This window comes from Hyperoodon ampullatus (genome assembly GCF_949752795.1).
Source record: "Hyperoodon ampullatus genome assembly, chromosome: 9".
In the NCBI taxonomy this organism is placed as follows: Eukaryota; Metazoa; Chordata; class Mammalia; order Artiodactyla; family Ziphiidae; genus Hyperoodon; species Hyperoodon ampullatus.
In genome coordinates this window covers 101,653,183-101,672,332 of record NC_136922.1, presented here as the reverse complement: position 1 = coordinate 101,672,332, position 19,150 = coordinate 101,653,183, and the positions used below count along the sequence as shown (strand labels likewise).

At 39.1% G+C, this 19,150-nt stretch overlaps 1 protein-coding gene across 10 annotated transcripts in view; it reads left to right on the top strand.

Moving 5' to 3' along the window:
* Window positions 1–4,851: 4,851 nt before the first annotated feature.
* Window positions 4,852–19,150, top strand: part of EZH2 (enhancer of zeste 2 polycomb repressive complex 2 subunit) — a gene marked incomplete at its 5' end in the record, with an annotated part of 39,192 nt that continues 24,893 nt past the window's right edge. For 4 of the 10 annotated variants that reach the window (XM_079711097.1, XM_079711092.1, XM_079711096.1 and 1 more), the window contains 3 exons: window positions 4,852–4,968; window positions 5,559–5,660; window positions 16,938–17,054. In XM_079711097.1, coding sequence (XP_079567223.1) covers window positions 4,852–4,968; window positions 5,559–5,660; window positions 16,938–17,054 — 336 coding nt within the window. Of the gene's footprint in view, window positions 4,969–5,558; window positions 5,688–16,937; window positions 17,055–19,150 lie in introns of all 10 variants that reach the window. The other 6 variants (XM_079711095.1, XM_079711090.1, XM_079711094.1 and 3 more) reach the window with 2 other exon arrangements.

The following is a 19,150-nucleotide window of genomic DNA, read 5'->3' as shown; positions in this document are numbered from 1 at the left end:
TTTTTTTTTTTTAATTCCTCAGTCATTGGCAACTGAGTACGGAGGGGCAGGAATGTTACCTTATTTCGGAAAAGACCCCCTACAGGTAGACTAGAGTTGGGCTTGACGGAGAAGAATGCTGACTCCTGTGCTGTGGCCCAGTCACTGGAGGTAGAGAGGTGTGTCTTGGGGTCACCAGGGCAGGGGCGGAGCTCCTCACCATGTGGGGGTGGAGCCAGTGCTGTTGACCATGAGGAAATAGGGCTCGAGAACCTGTCTTCTGTTCACTCAGGCGTTGTTGTGTATATAATCTCAATATTAAAACGATACCTCAGACCCCTTCTATGTCTCATGTGGTGGAAAATCTAATCCAAACTGGTTTAAGCAAAAGAGAGGGAACTCCTTGGCTCACATAACTGAACAGTTGTGGTGTTGGTTTGGCAAAGCACGCCGGGTCAGGGCTCAGTGATGGGACTAGAGTCCATTTCTTGGCTTTGGGTGTTTTTTCTTTTTCTCTTCTTGACTGTTCTTTGCAGGCTCTCCTCTCGTGGTTGCAGTTGGCTTCCAGCGATTCTTCAGGCAGCATGTTTCCAGGTTCAAACCTAAGTGGAAAGGGTGAGCATTCTTGACCTTGCAGGGAACCTCCTGAGACTTTCACACCTGGTTGTGTATTCATCCCTGCACTGGTCACTACAGGGGCTGTGGGCCAGGGCCTCGGGCTCCCTCCATGGAGGTGGCAGTCCTTAGAGAAGGGTGGGTGCCAAGTTCCCAGAGAAGGTGAACTGATGCAGGGTGGCAAAAACAATTTGAGTTTGGTTGATTCATAAATTAGACTCTGGACTGTGTAATTTTCCTTTATTTTATTTATATGTTTGTGATCCTATAAAGCTTTACTACATTGTATTAAGGTTTGGATGGTTCCCCGCCATAACCTGGTTTGTCTTTTGAATTAAAGCATAACTGTTGTTTTGGTTTCACTGTATATAGGTAGACTTGAGCTATAATCTGCTTTGAATAAGAGAAGCTGTTTTTTTCCTGGATAAAAATCATACTTGTGCCATTTCACCTATGAAACTAAATAGATCTTTTCAGTGAGAAATTTAAAAATTGGATTTTTCACAAATCCCCATCCATTTAGTAGCCAGTCATTTTAATAAAAGTTTCTTTTTGCTAATAATGTACGAGTATTCCAAGCTGTATCTTAATACTTACTGGGCTGTGATAGTGGGAAATAAGTCAGAAGAGCTGATTTGTCTGCCTTCAGGGTGGGAGGGAGCGGGGGAGCTCACGTTTGAAGGCTTGAAGTCCCTGCACGTCAGTCGGGCCTGAGAGGTGGGTGAGCCTGCCGGCGTCTGGTGTTCGCACCTGGCTGTGGGGTAGGTGGTGTTATCCCGGTTGTTTGGATAAGGTCTGTCAGGCAATATCAGCTTCCCTAAGGAAGACCCAGAGGCTCCAGGTTTTGTGCTCAGGATCTCTTGATTTGTAAGGCGGTGGGACCACAGGGTCCTGACTGCCCCTGAGACTCATCTCCTTCCGGGTTTCTCCGTGGTGGGGTGACTCCCCCTCCCTTCCCGCACTCAGCACAGCGGCCACCCTTCCTTTCATACCTTGTGGCACAGCGACTCATGATCAGCGCATGTTAATAGACCTGCCTTTTGTTTGTTTTTAAATCTGTTAGCCAGGCACACAGCCTGCGATTTTACAAATGGAGAAACATTGTTCTTGAGACTGAGGAACTTCCAGTGGGGGTGAAGTGGGGTGAAGAACGTGAAAATGTGACTTTAATACGTTGTAAATGCTGTGATAGTCGGAGGCAGTTTGCTTTGTGTAAAACATCCTTCTAATGGTGCCTTAAATTTTGTTATTTTTTTCATGGATCTGCCTGTTTATCCCTATACTTTTTTTTTTTTTTTTTTTGTGCGGTACGCGGGCCTCTCACTGTTGTGGCCTCTCCCGTTGCGGAGCACAGGCTCAGCGGCCATGGCTCACGGGCCCAGCCGCTCCACGGCATGTGGGATCCTCCCGGACCGGGGCACGAACCCGTGTCCCCTGCATCGGCAGGCGGGCTCTCAACCACTGCGCCACCAGGGAAGCCCTATCCCTATACTTTTAAACAACAGTCTGTACACTTTCATTTCTTATCCTAATTCAGAGGTCATGATTCTTATATTTTGATAATTTCCCCTAAATGAATCACTGTCCTTTTTTCTTTTCCTCTCTATTGTGTATATTTACCAGATCGTTCTATAGCTTAAAACCTTCACTTACTTACTTCTTTATTTGGAGGAACTTTGTGAAGTTTGTAAACGTGGAACCTTCTCCCTTCATGCCCTGTACGGAGAGGTTGCTTCCAAATCAACTTTGAAGTGTTTTGTCATTGATGGAGCACCTTGTTAGTTAAGTGTAACAGCTTTGGTTTTGTCCTGACATACTTTTCCAGAGGTGTTGTTACTAATGGTAGAAACACATAGAAGGTATTACAGCGTGTTAGACACGGAGGATTCCAGTGGAAAACATGAAGTGCTAACTAATGAAATGATACCTCTTCCCCACGACATAAAAAAAATGCACCTTAAAAAATGCATTGTAGTGATACCCGCGTTGCACATCAGTGAAAACGGAAGCCGTGTTCCCAGAGCAGGTTTTTATCAGGCATAGTGGTGCTGCCTCCCAGGACCAAGAATTTGTGGAAGCAGCAGATGGGACTAGTTGTGATGAGTTTCTGAGCTAATGCAACAGATCATCCCTTTTTATCTAATTCCTCTCCTTTCTAGCTAGGCCTTTGAAGTGCTAAGTGTCTGAAAATAATTTGCATAGAGTTACCTGAGCTCATCTGTTAACTGACCAGCAGATGTGAAAGCAAAAAATTGCCACAAAGTCATTTTTAGAATAAAGCTCCAGCCTCTCCCTAACTCTGGCGTCTTTTTGCCCGGCCTCACCGTCTTCCTAACTTCTTCCCCACTTTCTGTGTTTCCGCCAAGCTGGGATCGGCTGTGGGGTTTAGTCTTCTCAGCGCTGAGGGCTGTCATCCTTGTTCCACTCAGCACCCCAGGCAAGGTCGCACTTTGAAGCTTTTATGGGACTCAGTCCTATCTCTGTGATCTCATTCAACTGTCTTTATCTTAAGTTCTGAAATCTCTTCATTCTCCTCATTCCCTCAATTCTTGTAATTTGGGCCCTTTACCTAATTTGGGGTCCACCTTTGTTTGCAGGGTCTGCTGGCGGCCCCTCTCCGCCCTTACAGCCCCGAACCCAGCTGGCTCCTGCTCTTACCTGAGCCCCTTCCGTTCTCTCTTTGCCTTTTGAAACCCGACTCAACTTTTAAGGTTGAGTGGTCACTTTGCTGCCATCCTTCTGCAGCTCCTTACTTGCGTCCCCCACCCTCAGCCCCAGTACTTTTGCATATTTATCTCATATTGTAAAGTCCGTTCTTTTAGGCCTTCTGAGGTCGGTTATAAGCGCCGCAAAGGCAAGTTCTGCGTTTCATTCATCTTTGTATATTCATTGCCTGATTCTTACTAGTCATTAATTACGTGCGTTCTTTGCCGCTCTCTCAGCTTGAATAATCCACCATTTGTGTTCTCTTTCGTGGTTTGGTGGTGGAATATTCCTACAGAAAGTTCCCACTGACCTCTGGGTTCCTTTTGTTTCTCTAATTCCTCTCCTTAGGCAATTTTCTCTGTGCCCGAGGGCTGTATGTAAGCAGGTACATGAAACCCTACTCAGTTATTCAAGCCAGAAAGCCATCTTCCCCATGTTGAAATCCTTGCCATGTTTGCTCTCAAGTGACTCTTGAAATCATTTCCTTTCTCTCATCACCAGTGTCCTCTCTTGTCTAGGGACAGCCCCGCCTTCCAGTCTCACCTGGCCTCACCTTTGCCTTTTACTCTCTTGCAGCCTCTCCTGCCGCGGCACTGCAGTCAGCTGGGCTTTCCAGCGTGTAAATCTTCCCCCTGCCCCTTTACTTAAAACACTCTATGACTTTGCATTGCGCTTAGATAAATTAAAGCACAAATCCCTAATGTGGCACCTTTGCACCATCCGATAGAGGAATGTCCTTCTAATCTTTTGAAGATACAAGTACAATTTTAACACTTTGATGAACAAATGTTCTGGAAGAGGACACCCGTTTAGACTCTGTGGTGTGAATTGGACACCCAGTGGACTACAGGCCGAGCCCACGTTGCACATAACCGGCTTCCAGAGCCTCTGCAACCACAGATGGGGCGGGAGGGGTCCCTGCCTTCCTTCTCCTCTGGCTAGCAGAGGAGCCCCCATGGCAGGAAAGGTGGCACGGGGCAGAAACACAGACTTTCATCCCAGTGTTGAAGGTGAGAAGCATGGTTGAAAGTGCGTGTAGGAGGAATACTTTAATTTGTACAGTTATCACATATTGTACTGTATATTTTCTACCTTTGGTGCTGTGTGTAGATTTTACTTCTTTTTCAGATTTATCTTTTTCAGTCATTTATGCCTGTAGCAACTAATTTAATGATGAAAAACTTAGAATATGTGTCTACATTTTTTTTTCACTCCACAAGTGTGGATCTCACAGCTCGTTACTGTATATACTTAACTCCTATAATGGGTCACATTTCTGTAGGATGACTGCAGTTTAGGAGTGGAGTATCTTTGTAAATACAAATGTCTTTTAAAAGTTGTATTAAATAAAAATTTATACTTGGAATGAAATGTTTTTAAGGACTTCACCATGCAGAACAAATGAGGACCCTTCTTGCAAATATCAACAGTGTAATGATGTGTCATTTCTTTTGTTGATTGTTAGTTTGCTGGGGATTAAAACACAAGTGGTCATATTCAGGCTGGTTAGATTAGTGATTTTAATATGAAACCATTGCTTTTAGAATAATCATGGGCCAGACTGGGAAGAAATCTGAGAAGGGACCAGTGTGTTGGCGGAAGCGTGTAAAGTCAGAGTACATGCGCCTGCGGCAGCTCAAGAGGTTCAGGCGAGCTGACGAAGTCAAGGTATCCTCCGTCTTCTGTGAAAATGCGGGTACAGTTAAGGATGGTTTACCCCCTAAAGATAAGTTTTAATTTGAAAGGGTAAATGGTCTTATTTACTGTAAGATAAATGAAAACTTGGAAGTTAAGGTCCTTGGTCTGTCTTAATTAACATAAAAATCGTACCATGCACATTAGTGAAGTGAAAAGATTTTAATCTAATGGTTATTCAGTCTACTTGGAAATCACCATCTTTTCAGTGTAGCTTTGTACTGCATGTGGAGACCCAGGACCCAAATTATAAAGGAATGTGTTTCATGGTACTGTGTTCCTAAAGTCATTGTGATTTAAAAAACATATAGATATATACAGAGTTAACAAAGAAAGGATGGAAATAATTTCCTATTCCCCTTCTACTCTCAGTAAAATAATAGATGTGGTGTTTTTGTATTATTTGAACATGGGAAACCACAGTTTAGTGTAAAATCCATGTGCTTTTGAAGGAATGTCCCTGATACTTTTGAGGAATCACTCAATTTTAACCTTCATTAGAGATGTTACAAATTTTCTAACAATGAACAATTTCTTTTCTCCTCTCCTTCATTTTTTTAAAGAGTATGTTTAGTTCCAATCGTCAGAAAATTTTGGAAAGAACAGAAATCTTAAACCAAGAATGGAAACAGCGAAGGATCCAGCCTGTGCACATCCTGACTTCTGTGAGCTCATTGCGCGGGACCAGGGAGGTTGGTGAACTCACGCACTGTATGAATTATCAGTGCATTTTGGTTTTTGCTTTTGGAATGTTGGTTGGTTATCGAGAGGAGGCCGTTGACCTCGGATGTCCCTTGTTTTATTGTTATTTCTCTTTAATGTGCAACTGATTCCTAGATGTTTATAAGACTGTTCATTAAAAAAGAACTTTAACTACTCCCGAATGTCCTCATCAGATCACAAGTTAGAGCAAGGCTTTCTGATGCACAGCTGTCTTTTTTCCTCCCCCCTTCATATGAATTAGCCATGCTGTAAGAAATGGTTCTTTTTCATCCATACTCATGGAGTAAACAAGCTTCTTATAGATTTTGTCCAAATTCTAAGGCTCTCTCTATAAGAATTTTTAAATTTGGGGTTGAGAGGTCAGAATTTCCTTTTTTAATAGATTTTTTTTGAACGAACGAGGTAGAAAATTACTGTTTTCAAAGGAAGGCAATAAATCTATGGTAGATTTTATAATGAGATAACACATTAAAACATAGTGGCAGCAAGATGAAAAGAAAATGGCAGAAACTTACACAGTATAGAACCAATCAGTAGGATTTTGGTTAAAGCGTTTCTGTTTAAGTACCTGTTTTATGCAGGAAGACATGGCATATGATATGGAATGCTATTTGAATGGGCATGGATGCAAAAAGAGGGAAGAAAGTGATCTGAAATTTAGATTATACTGTGTAGTAGATGATTGTTGACCTGGGTGTCTAAACATGGAAGGCATCTAAACAGTGGAATTTGTTCTAAAATAATGTTTTCAATGAGCAGTCATTTTTTATATGATATTGTAATAATCAAGCACTAGTTTGCTGTCTTATGAGACCTGCTGAGATTGTGTGATACACTGGCTTCAGAGACTGGTCAGTGCTATTATAGTAGCTCAGTCTGTGCTACAGACACGGTCCTAGTGGTGATTTCAGTGATGGTGTTGTGGTCTTGATGGTGACACATATGGCTTGGGATTACTCTTAGTTATTTATGCATTTTGTCAGTTGACAGCTCTTTAAGCTCTGACTTGCAGTTGTATAAATAAATATGTATTATATGTTATTAACACCTTCTAGTCATCTGCAACAGGTCAGGACCTACACATTAGAGGTAAATGACTAATTAATATACTAAGGGTGAAAGGGATTCTTTTCTATGCCAGTCAGAATGTTCTCAAAAGGGATCAGGATGGAGCCTCTAATTCTTTTGAAAGTGACCTTTTGGAAATTTTGAAGTGAAGGAAAAAGAAACCTCGTTTTTTTCTCTCCAGAGGGATACATTTTTAGAAATTTGGAGAAATAAAGTAGGAACACATGGAATACTTAATTTTGCCACCCATTACAAATCTCAAAATGCTGTTGAAAGCCCAGCCTACATTTATAATAAAAGTTAACATCAATAATGATTTCTGGCACTGCACTAGGTACTACTGTACCTCATTTTGTCTTCATGATGGTTGTATCACCACTTTTTTATTCCCAGGTGAGGAAACTGAGCCTTAGAAGAACTAAAGTCAGTTTCCTTGCTCTAATGATCTGATGTGGGCCTGGAAGAGTATACTTAGCTCAGACACATTAAGAAATTATTAAAGTTCATTATTTATGTACAACCGGAATTGCTCATGATACAATTTTTGGTGTTAAATTTAAGAGTACAGTTGATTCAAATGAGTATTTACTAATTGAATTTTGCTTTTAATTTTGTCAAGTGGAGATAAAAGTCATTGAATGTAAAGATACCTAACTTTTTATTGAGTTCATGAGAGAAATTGTAAGAAGAAATTAGCATTTTAATGAAACAAGTGTTTTTCTAAACTTAGTACCCCATGCAGGTTGAGAAAAAACATTTTCACAAAACAGGAGGGGAAAAGGAGGAAAGTAACCCCTAGCCTCAGGAATTCAGGTTTTGTTGCATGGAACTCTGGTCAAAGCACGTTTGTTTTTGAGCCACTCTTAATTACTGATTCTGCTTGAAGTGATTCGACTTCTACTCCTCCTAGCCCCTGGCCCCTTTAAAACCATCATCACTGACTTTTGGAAGCTGAAGGTTTATACAGTTTGTGATAAGCTTTTTGGTGTTATCACAATAAATAATAGAATTTTAGGGCTGGAAAGGACTTTAATGATCTCTGTCTAGTCTCCTTACTTTTCAGATGAGACTATATCCCTGTTATTTTTTCTTCGGTTTGAGCATTTCCAGCAATATATCAGTTTCTTTTACATGCTTTAAAAGTTGGAGTCAGCTAGGTCAGAAGCAGGAGGATAAATAAGTTAGCCTGTTTTGCAACGACTTTCCTAGTAATAGGCTTGTAGGCTTGGCAGAATTTGGGACTGCACTGTTGACCCAAACACCTAGAAAGTCCATGGTTTTCAACATTTGGAAGTGCTGTTGTAACATTGTTTTAATTAAGTCCTTATTTTTATAAGCTGATCCTTTATAAGTGCTGTCTTCAGTTTAAAGCCTTTGAGCATGACGACGATTCAATGACAATTTTCAGTCATTCACTCAAGTCTTCTACTTTATTCCCTTCTGTACTTGTAGAAGGGGATAAGCTCAGTTTTAAAAGGGCCAATTTTATCTAGGTTATTTTAGTAAAGAAAGTCTGACAAGTTTACTTTCTGATCTAATGAAGTGACTGCTGTAGATTCTGACTTGAGATCAAGGAGCCCTGCAGTCGACCTGGAGACCACATCTTTAGTCTGTTGTTTCCTTAATGCATGGTTTTAGGAGACTTGTGGGTACTTATTTTTTGGTGTTGAAGTTACAGAACCTAAGCCATGTTGCCCATAGGATCTCAATACAGAGTATGTGTCTATTTTCTCTTTTTAAAAATACTTCTGACTTCTTGAAGACAGTGACTGTAATATATGTTACATATATTTCCTTTGCTCTTCAGTTTATCTTTTTAAGGAGCATTCAGCTTAAAAATGTCATGAAACGATACATACAGGCCAAGGGATGTACGCCGTATTGCCATAATATGTGGCTGTTTGTCAGAAAATTATTTCTAGGTGACATTCATTACTTTGTCTCATCAGTCAGTAAAGAACTTTATCTTCTGTAAGTCTGCACATTGGTAATCATGTTCTTTAATGTGTCTGTTTTTCCAGTTCTGATGAAGAAGCTGGTTTAGGAGTTACTCTTGTAGTTCTTACTAGTGCATTTCTTTTTGTACATTTTCCATTTCTTGCTGAAAACAACAAGGCACTTTCCCCTTTCATTGATTTCTTCATATCAAGATTTTTATTACTTGTATGTATTATGACTCTGAAAGGGAGGCTTGCTCAAATGATGTCTGTCTTCTGGGCAAGTGGTATGATTGGTTTAATAATTTAAAAATATCCTGCCAATATGCATTTTTAGATTCCCAGGAGAATGTAATGTTCTTGTAAGAATTCTGTGTCTTGTTTACTAATGAAAAGAGTAAGAAAAGTGGGGCTTCTTCAGAATGTTTAGCATACAACAAGCAGCATCAGAAGGACCTCCTAGTCCTCATATTCATGAAGAATTAAGTCTTTTGGACTTTTCAGTACGTACAGGTTTGCTCTTCCTATTGATATCTTAAAATTTTAAGTTCATCACCTATCATTTGATATTTGCAAATGAATTTTTTTCGTGGGGGGAGGCTTCTTTCATGACGCAGAATGTGTAAGTTCTTTCGTAAGTTTGCAATTTGGGCTTATTTTTGTTGAAGGAGAAGAAAAACATTGTCTTGTTTACCTGTAAACACTTGATTGCATTATTTATTGACGTGGTAATGCACTTTCCTCAGTTAATTGTAAACAGAAATTTAGTTACTATACACAAAGAAAAAATAACATGCCGGTGTACCCAATGTGTAGTGCTCTTTACTTAAATATACTCCCAACTTTCAACACAGTAACATGCTTTCTTTCCTTTGTGAATTTCAGGATTATAGGACCAATGTGTCCTGCCCAGCATTTGAGCAGATGTGGCAGGGAGCTGGGTCATTTTTCTTATGTCTTAGACATAGATGAGTGGTTCTCCCAAGTGTGTGTCTTTACTCTCAGTCTGAACACATCCATCCTTTTCTTGGTTCCTCAAGAAACTGGTTCCTTAGTTGCTTTCTGCTGCTCTTTGTCCCTCTTAACCATCTGTTGGTTGAATCTTGTGTTAACTCTGCCAGTCCTTCCTGCCCGGGTCACTTTTTCAAATCACGGTAGCCTTTGCTTCCTTTCTGGCTTTCTTTCGGCTGAAATAGATGGAATATTACTTAAATGACCATAAGGAGGTGTTCCTTTGCTTTTGAAAGGAAGCTAATATAAGCATTTTATGCTTTTCCAAAAAGGCCATTTAAAAAAAAGAAAGATCACTTCTGTTGTTTGAGTTTATATATTATTATCATATATTAAAGATATATCATACACTTATGATGTTTGAATTCATATTTTAAATTTAAGATTATATATCTTAAGTTTAAAAAGTGAACTTTTCAAAAATGTCAAATGTTTATTTTGTACTACTAAGTAAACCAGAAGTTGTGTTTAATTTGCTGTTTTTCTCCAAGAACACTGTGTATACAGTTTGTGTTTTAAAATTTATTGTTAAATTGACCATTACAAAGATCAAGTCTGTCCTCAAAATGCAAAACCAAATTTTGACAGCTGTTTTGAAAACAAACAGAATGAACCAAAACCCAGAGAAATGCTTACCTAGTCTGCAATGTTAAAAATTGTTCATTGCTCTGAAGAAATAAGAAAATTTTATTAGACCTAGAACTACTATCACAATTTAGGTTGATAATTTGGATGGACTTAAATCCACTGCTTAGGATTCTGTTTTATCTTCTCTTACTAGATTTTGTAAAAGAATATTATTTGAGTACCATTTTGAGAGGGTTGGGCAGATTTCATGAGCTACCTTGGCAACCGATAAGGCACTTTTAATACTAGCTACTGGGAATATCTGTTGGGTTAATGAAACTTTTGTTTTTTATCTTTTTCTTCAATTAAAAGGTCATTGTAAAATATTAACTGTAAAAATTCAAATAAAACAGAAATGTATGAAACAGGAGCAAAAGGCCCTGTCGTCCAAGCCCTGTGACTTTTATTCTCTCAGATTTCTTTTTCTATAACATGTTAATTATAATGATAATATATTTTTTATTTTAAAAAGTTATTCCCAGATAAAACATGCCGGCCTTTTGGGGCCATCGCTTTACATCTGTCCAGGTCTTCAGTATCTTCAGCAATGCACAGTGCTTGGTCCTGTGGATTTACCATAATTAATTGCCCTATTCATAATTGATGAACATTTAGGTTTTTAGTTTTTCCTTTTGCAGTTAGCATTTCAGTGAATATCCTTCATACACATCTTTGCATCTTTTCAGTAGTTTTTTAGGAAAAGTTTCTAGAAACAGTATTACTAGGTCAAGAGAATATGCATATTTAAATTTTTAATAGCTATTACCAGATTGCCCCCAAAAGGTTTACATTTACACTCTCACCAACTGTTCATAGTGGTGTCTGTTTATCTATATTCCCAACATAAAATGTTAATCTTTGTCAGTGTGACAGGTAAAACCTTATTGTAATTTGCTCTCCTTTCGTTAATCAGTGAAGTTAATTTTAAGTACCTATTGTTTGTTTATATTTCTTTTATGAGTTGGCTGTTATGGTCTTGGATCTTTTAAAATTGGGTTGGACGTCTTAGGATTTTTAAGGACTTTTTGTATATTATAAATACTAGTTTTTAATCATCTGTTCTGCAGATTCCCCCCCGCCCCATTTTCATGTTATTTCTGGTATGTTTTGGTTATACAGAAGTTTTAAATGTTTATGTAGTCAAATTAGAATTTCTTCTTTTGATTTCTGTGTTTCTTTAAGGCTTACAAAGCCTTTCTCCACTTCAAGATTATAAATTATCCATCTTTCCTTCTAGTTTTCAGTTTTATATTTGAACATCATTTAACCTATTCGGAATTTCCTTTGGTGTAAAGAGTGAGTGGGGAATTTTGTTTTCAAGTTTTTTTTTTCTATTTGGCTTTGTTGTTTCAGCCCGATTCACTAAATGATCAATCCGTGAGCAATTGGGGAGCGGTTATAAATCTGTTTTGCAAAGATCAGCAGAATTGGCCTGTCTGATTGGTGGTCACGGAGCAGGTTTAGCACCTGAGCAAGGGCTTTGCACTTCTGAGACTACGGTCCGGTGGCCGTCCTGCCTTTTTACCTTAGCCAATGGCTCTGCTGCTCTGTGGCGTTCAGCCCCACGTCCACTCACAGGAGCGAGGCTTCACGACGGCTGTGCTGCCACAGCTGATGGAAACCATGACTTTATTCTTTGTTCTGTTTCTTAGTTTTTGTTTACTTTTTTTTCAATGATAGAAATGGTCTTATTTGCCACTCACAGGACTATTACTGAATTAGGTTCTTGAGTTTGCATGTCATGGACAAACGTGGCTCTGGTTACGTGCTTTACATGATGTGTTGGGTGTTTTTGTAGTTTTACCAACTTATGTCCTGTGACTATTGTTCTGTTTCTGATCTCCAGTATTTTAGCAAAACTGCAGATTATGAGGAGATGATTTACCCTAACAGCCCCCTTCAGACCCAGACTGCACTGGGTTTTTAATAGTTACTATATTAACTAGGTTTATAGATTTGTGACCTCTTTACTCGGGCTCGGGCTTCTGAAGCTAGGATGCAGGGAAGAGCTTTAAGGGTCCAAACTTCCTGAAATTGTACTTCACATGTTACCTGTTCTGTGTGAAATGCTGTATATGCGCCCCCGCCCCGCCCTGGAAGAAGTGCCAGACTGATGCTTATAGGGTGGCATCTTCCTGTTGTTCTTAAGTGAGCTCAGGGCAGGAGCCTCGTGTTGCTGGTGGAGGTTCCCCCCAGTCTGGACAGCTCTGCAACATACATATCCAGCAGCAGAAATTAAAATAATTTACAGTCTGGCGTGAACCACTCTTGTATTCCTTAGCTCCAGCGCCCTTGATTAGCTGCTTTAATTAAATGTGCCTGTGTCACAATCTGATGAGGATGTTTCATTTCTGACCCTCTCCTGTAACCACCCTTCTCCTAATCATCCTTGTAAACCTTGTTAGGAACTCACTTCCACTATGAGCTTTTCTTGACCCAGACCTGATACTTACCTCATTCCAGTTTTTTCTTTAGTACTTACTTCACATAAAAGCAGTCTGCAATTAAGTTATGTACGCTGTCATTTTCACCAGAAGCCCTAGCTAGTTTAAAACTTGGTGTGTCATCTTTTCTCTACTCAAATCTTGAAGAATATGGGTAGTTTCAGAAATCATCCTCAGCTTTTCCCTAGAGTTGGGTGGCAGCTGATGCTTTCTTTCATACACCTTAGATGTGAGACAGTTCCTTATTGTTTTTACTCGGAAAAGCTGAAGGATATTAGACAACATCACCAGTTCATTGTGTCTCTGGCTTGAATTAAATGGACCAACCAGGATCCAAGAATATTTTTAACTTGGCTAACTGAGTGTATTTTTTCCCCCTACTATATGGAAGTCGGACTTAACCCTTCTAATGTTAAAGATTGTTGAGAGACTGGATGGCTATGACTGTTGTCCTTTGGGATGTCCCACTGTAAGATGGGGAGTCATACCTACCTCTTAGGGTAGTGGTGAATTTTAAAGAAGTTAACTTTGGTAAAGTCTCTAGCACAGTGCTTGGCACATAGTAGGGTGTGTTAATTTCTTTCCCTTCCCTGCAGGCCATTCACCTGCTCTTCCCTCTACGATTTTCCATAACACAGTTTTTACTTGGAACCAGCCTTCTGCCAAGAGTCTCAGTTGGGTTGTGTACTCCTACAACTACTATTTTTGGCTTGACTTCCCTCTCCAGCTCCCAGTGGTCCAGCCACACAGTCGCCTATTGTACCAGCTGGTTGATGTAAGTCTATCCATCCTCAGAGGAACCTGGTTACTTACCAGTAAGCTGTGTTTCTCTGAAAATGTAGCATCCTTGGTAACTAATATAGTTGTTTTCTTTCTTTACCATCAATGATGGATTACCTACAGCAGCTTCCTTGTGTGATCCTCAAGTTTGAACTAGAATTAGAGAATTTAATTTGTTGATATTGGTCTCCTAGTGAGTTTCTGAGTCCAAGACATATGACTCTGATCAGGTAAAATGCTGTGGAGACCCATGAGGTCAAAATCCTATTCAGTGCTCTGAGTGATATGAGACAATAATATAAAGTGTCAAGGATGATACATTTTCAAAGAAAAAAAGTTACTGGTAAGTAACTGGGATTTTTGAGTAATTTTCCTGTAAGTCAATAAATAAGAATTCCCAAACTTGTTTTACCAACAAATGCTTTTGCATTTGAATATTATTTCATAAATGAAAGGGATATGGTTATTAGTTAAGGTTAATAGTTAAAGAATGGGGTAGGTTTCTAGAGATACTACATAGATAATGAGGTGGGTATAGACCTTCAGTTTGCTAAATAGGTGTTCTCTTAGCTTTAAAAAGAAATTGAAGTCGAAGTCTCCATTAGGGAAAAATCAGCAAATGCAGTCGGTTCATTCCAGAAACATTTTTTGAGTGCCTACTCTTTTTTGAGACACTGTGCTGAGTATTGTTGCGAGACAGAGGTACAACCACACTCTGCCACAGCCGCTTTGAGAGCTTATTTCCAGCCCCTTGGTGACCCTTTTATGACTCAGAATTGAGGTGATGGGTCATGGGGGTATGGCAGGTGTGGGGCTGGAGATGGGACTTAGCGCTGCAGCCTTTGCTGTCTTATTTTCTGTGCTTCTCTAAGTTCTTTCTGTTAACGGAAGAGGCAGCTGACCTCGTTCAGTAGACTCAGAGCATTTTCTCTGTCACTAGAGCAAACGGGTTGGCCAGAGCCAGCGTCCCTCCTGTCTGGTAGCTGAACAGGGTATTCAGCAGCCCTCCCGTACGTGGGACCTTGGGTGTAGATACTAAAGCAGGTGAATAAGTCAGAGTTGGAGAAGCAGCCGCTCCCCCTCGTCCCCCAGGCTTTAAAGGGGGCCAGTCTTCAGAATTAAAATCGCAGAATTAATTTACTTCCACCATGTGTAAAACAAAAATCAAAAACCCCAATTTAATTGTTTTGCAAGAAATGAAATTATTTTGTATTTAAAATCACTGGGTAGTGTATAGAACTTTATTCCGTAGTTATAACCACGCCTTGCCCCAGAGTGACCTGGTTAAGTAACTTAAGAAGAAGGAATGAAGACGTGGTAGGAATAGGACAAGAGGCAGATGCTGGGGGAGGAGATGCCCTGTGACACTGTTGGGTGTCTCTCTTGCACAGCACCCATTGCACGGGCATCTCAGGGTGAGAACTAGAGCATAGGCATGGAGCTTGTGGGTGTTGGAATCAGACTTAGGCTTCCATCCTGGCTTGGTAATTCACTCCCTTTCTGACTAGGCAAGTTATTTAACCTCTCTGAACCTCGGTCTCCTCCTCATTTTGTGAAATCGTGATGCCAAAGGCTAAGAGGAGAAGTGGTTAAGAAAATGTATAGAAAGCACTTAGCACAGTGCCTGCAACATAGTACGTGCTCAATAAATGTTAACTGCTGTTATTATTGGACGGATGGATGAGGAATTGCATCAGAGGCCAAAGAAGGAAACAGGGAAAGATTGCGGGTTCTGGAGTTTTAGTAAACTGTTCACACCTTCTTATTTACTTGAGCTATGAGCTTTCTAGTATTATCTTTAATCTTTGCCCTTTTGGAAAGCAAATTAATGGATTAGTCACTGTCACAGTTCTTCCTAACTACTCTATCTTTAAACCTTCACTTCCACTGAGGAAGGAACTATTTTTGTGCTGAGGTGACTGTGACTGTTGGAAGAGTATCCCCCTGGCCTGAGGAAGTGCTGAGGGCCAGGTGGGCCTGGATGCCAGACTTCCACTCTGATTTCACCAAATCTAGACCCGCGATTTTTAAGTCCTCTTAAATAAAAATGAAACATTTAATAATTACGTGTGTTGTATAGACATGACTTTTTTGGTTTCATTTTACTACTTCAATTCTACTTCTTTTTGCTCTATTTTCATGGATTATATGTCCAGGGTATTTTTGAGAAGGCTCTGGAGACCTGATAATTGGGTAATGGTACTCTTTTAAGAAAAGCTGGATTCCTAAACAGGATGGAAAGTGCTGTGGTATTTGGGCACAGATCTTTACCGTATTTCATCAAGTCAAAGATGCAAACTTTTTAACATTCTAACATCTGAAACTGGCATGCATCTTAGAATCACTATGATAAGAAAGCATTGTGTTATAGTTTAATTGGCAACATTATTTTCTTAATGATACAGAAGATAATGGTGTGCTTTGAAATTGATGTCATCGTAGATTGGATGAAATATGGTATTTCAGGGAAATATATTTACTTAACCGGTATTAGAAATGTATAGAAATGTGGTATCGTGACAATATGTGTAGTGGGTAAGAGCAGGGGCTCCAGAGTCAGACTTTCTGGGTTTAAATTCTAGCCCTAACAGTGTATGACTTTGGGCCAGTTACGTATCCTTTCTCTATCTTAGTTTTCTCACCTGTAAAATGAGCGCTAAGAATAGTCCCCATCATACAGCGCTGTTATGAGGACTAAAATATAAGACATGTAAGTGTTTAAAATAGTGCCTAGCACATAGAAAGTGCTTAATAACATTAGCTATTATTGTTAATAATTTAGAGATTACACTTCTGCAGAACTGATTTGAATCCATTTCGTTGTGATTGAAATTCAGGTCTATTACCTTTAATATTTGTGTATCATCTGATAATATCAGCAAATGACACTAGGGTTTTTAAAAAGGGAAGGTAAAGGTAAGAAAGGTTAACCTAACAAGTTTCTATATTCTTATTAAGTAAGATTTAAGCGGCATATTTGGTATATATATATATATTATTATTATTCCATGTGGATGAGATGTAAATGAAATTAAGCAGTGAGGTAGAAAATTTATAGTGAAAGCAAGGAGCAGTTAATCTCAGGCCAACCTAATATAATATTTGATTCTTATTGATACTGGTAAGTATGGAAAGGGTTGGAAGGTTTTGAAAATTTGCAAAATCTGAAGCTTTTTCTATCACTAAGTAAAAGAGGAGAATCGTTTTTGGTTTTTATGAACTTACCGTCTCAGTAAAGAAATTTCTTTTTCAAAATGTTGTAAGTAGGCAGCATCTCTTTATATAATACGATGCCTACAGCTTCAGGTTGTCCTTTTATTCTTACGAGTCAGTTTTATTTTTTCTGTTCTAGTGTTCGGTGACCAGTGACTTGGATTTTCCAACACAAGTCATCCCGTTAAAGACCCTGAATGCAGTTGCTTCAGTACCCATAATGTATTCTTGGTCTCCTCTACAGCAGAATTTCATGGTATGTAAATAATGTCTTCTTATTTGGTAATCACTTCTTTTAAATAAAAAAGCATAGATAATTTTCTTGTCAAGATGAGTTAAGATAGTATAAGTAAAAATAGCTATCGAAATGGGAGTACTTAGAGTAATTTTTTAAACCAATTAATATATGTATTTTTAAGCCTTTTCAGTGTTGATGTTGCTCTTTTCTTAGTCCTTTCTAGTTAAAATATTCTCCAAAGGAAAAGTATCAAGCAAAAGCCATACCTGGGATTTAAAATATATTTAAAAGATGAAGCTTATAGTTCTTATCCTTGAAGATGTTAGTCAGTATCCTGTAATCTCAGTCTGACTTTGAGGTTTTGTTAATTGAGAACGTATTACTTAAAACAGTTTTAGGCAGCATGTTATTAAATAATAATGTACACTATGAAATATTCTCAGGGCAAGGTTAAGCGTTTTTCCACAGATAACACTGGCACAATAGCTTTTGTAATGAAATGCTAGTATTTAATCCTTTATAGAAGTAGGGTGAAGGAGGATGGAACAAAGGAGAAATCTGAGTATGCATTCTTGACTTGTGTTGTTAAATTAAAAATACATAGTTTTATTACTTAGTTGGTATATAAAATAATAGGGCTATTACAGTGTTGATGGAAGTCCTTGGTGAGCCTGCTTTAGAGAATTACCTGCTAGATTTTTAAATAAATAGATGTTTCTAATGTCTTCAGTAACTTTGCTCTTAAAAATTTTGCAGTGGAGGCTTAAAGGCAAACTTCAGATTCTCTTTTTGCCATTGTGTATTTTTGTGAGTTTAAGGCTTTATTCAGAAACATTTTGTTTGAGAATCATGTTGCAGGAGCTTCTGGGAGGCTTCATATTTTCACAGACTGTAATTCTGAAAGCATATAGTGTTTAAAGTTGTCAATAAATTTTACTTCTTTTTTTTTAAACCATTTTAAAAATTTGAAGTATAGTCAATTTATACTGTTGTGTTAGTTTCAGGCGTACAGCAAAGTGATTGTTTCAGATTCTTTTACATTATAGGTTATTACAAGATATTGACTATAGTTCCTTGTGCTATACAGTAGGTCCTTGTTGTTTATTTTATATATAGTAATGTGTATATGTTAACCCCAAACTCCTAATTTATCTCCCCCTCCAAAGGTGTCAGTAAATATTATGAATCATCCATGGGTTTTGCTGGTGACGAAAGCTAGGTCAGGCAAGCTGTCTTTATTATGGCTAGGATATATTTTGAGGTGCAAAGGTTATATGGCTATAATTGGGAAGACAAAATAGCCAATTGTCATTTAATTTTAGCTTGTGTCCAAAATAATTAACTCTCCCAGTTTAAATGAGATTAGTGCAGGTGAGGTGTGATGGCAGCTAGACTCATTAGTTGTATATAAGCTTGACCCTGAACAGAGCAATAAATACATTAACATCTAAATTTTCATTTTATACCCCATATGCACTTTTTCTCCCAGTTTCCCTTTTCCTTGTTTGTCTAAGGTACCATTATCTTTAAGAACTCTGCAGTTATCCTAAATTTGTTATGCAGGAATAATTTGAAAAATTTCCCTTTTCTTCCTGTTTCCTGCCTGCTCCTACGTGACAGTTCCGTGTGTGTGTCACGGCCTTTTGCCGGCGTATTCCTCCCTGTCGATCATGGGCCAGCCTAAGGCACTGCACACTTGACATAGTTGCCATGTCCTCCCATCAGTCTTAGCCAGTCCATTCTGTTTATCAGAATTATCTTTCTGAAATTCTATTTTTAACCAATACCTTGTTCAAAGGCCTCTTAAGACTTAGACCTATCCTTGTTTTAGTCTCCATATTTAGATATGGACTTCAGAAACTTCATGTCTTTTTTTTTTTTTTTTTTTTTTTTTGCGGTACGCGGGCCTCTCACTGTTGCAGCCTCTCCTGTTGCGGAGCACAGGCTCCGGACACACAGGCTCAGCGGCCATGGCTCATGGGCCCAGCGGCTCCACGGCATGTGGGATCTTCCCGGACCAGGGCACGAACTCGCATCCCCTGCATTGGCAGGCGGACTCTCAACCACTGCGCCACCAGGGAAGCCCAAAACATCCTTCTGTTGTGAATTGTTTT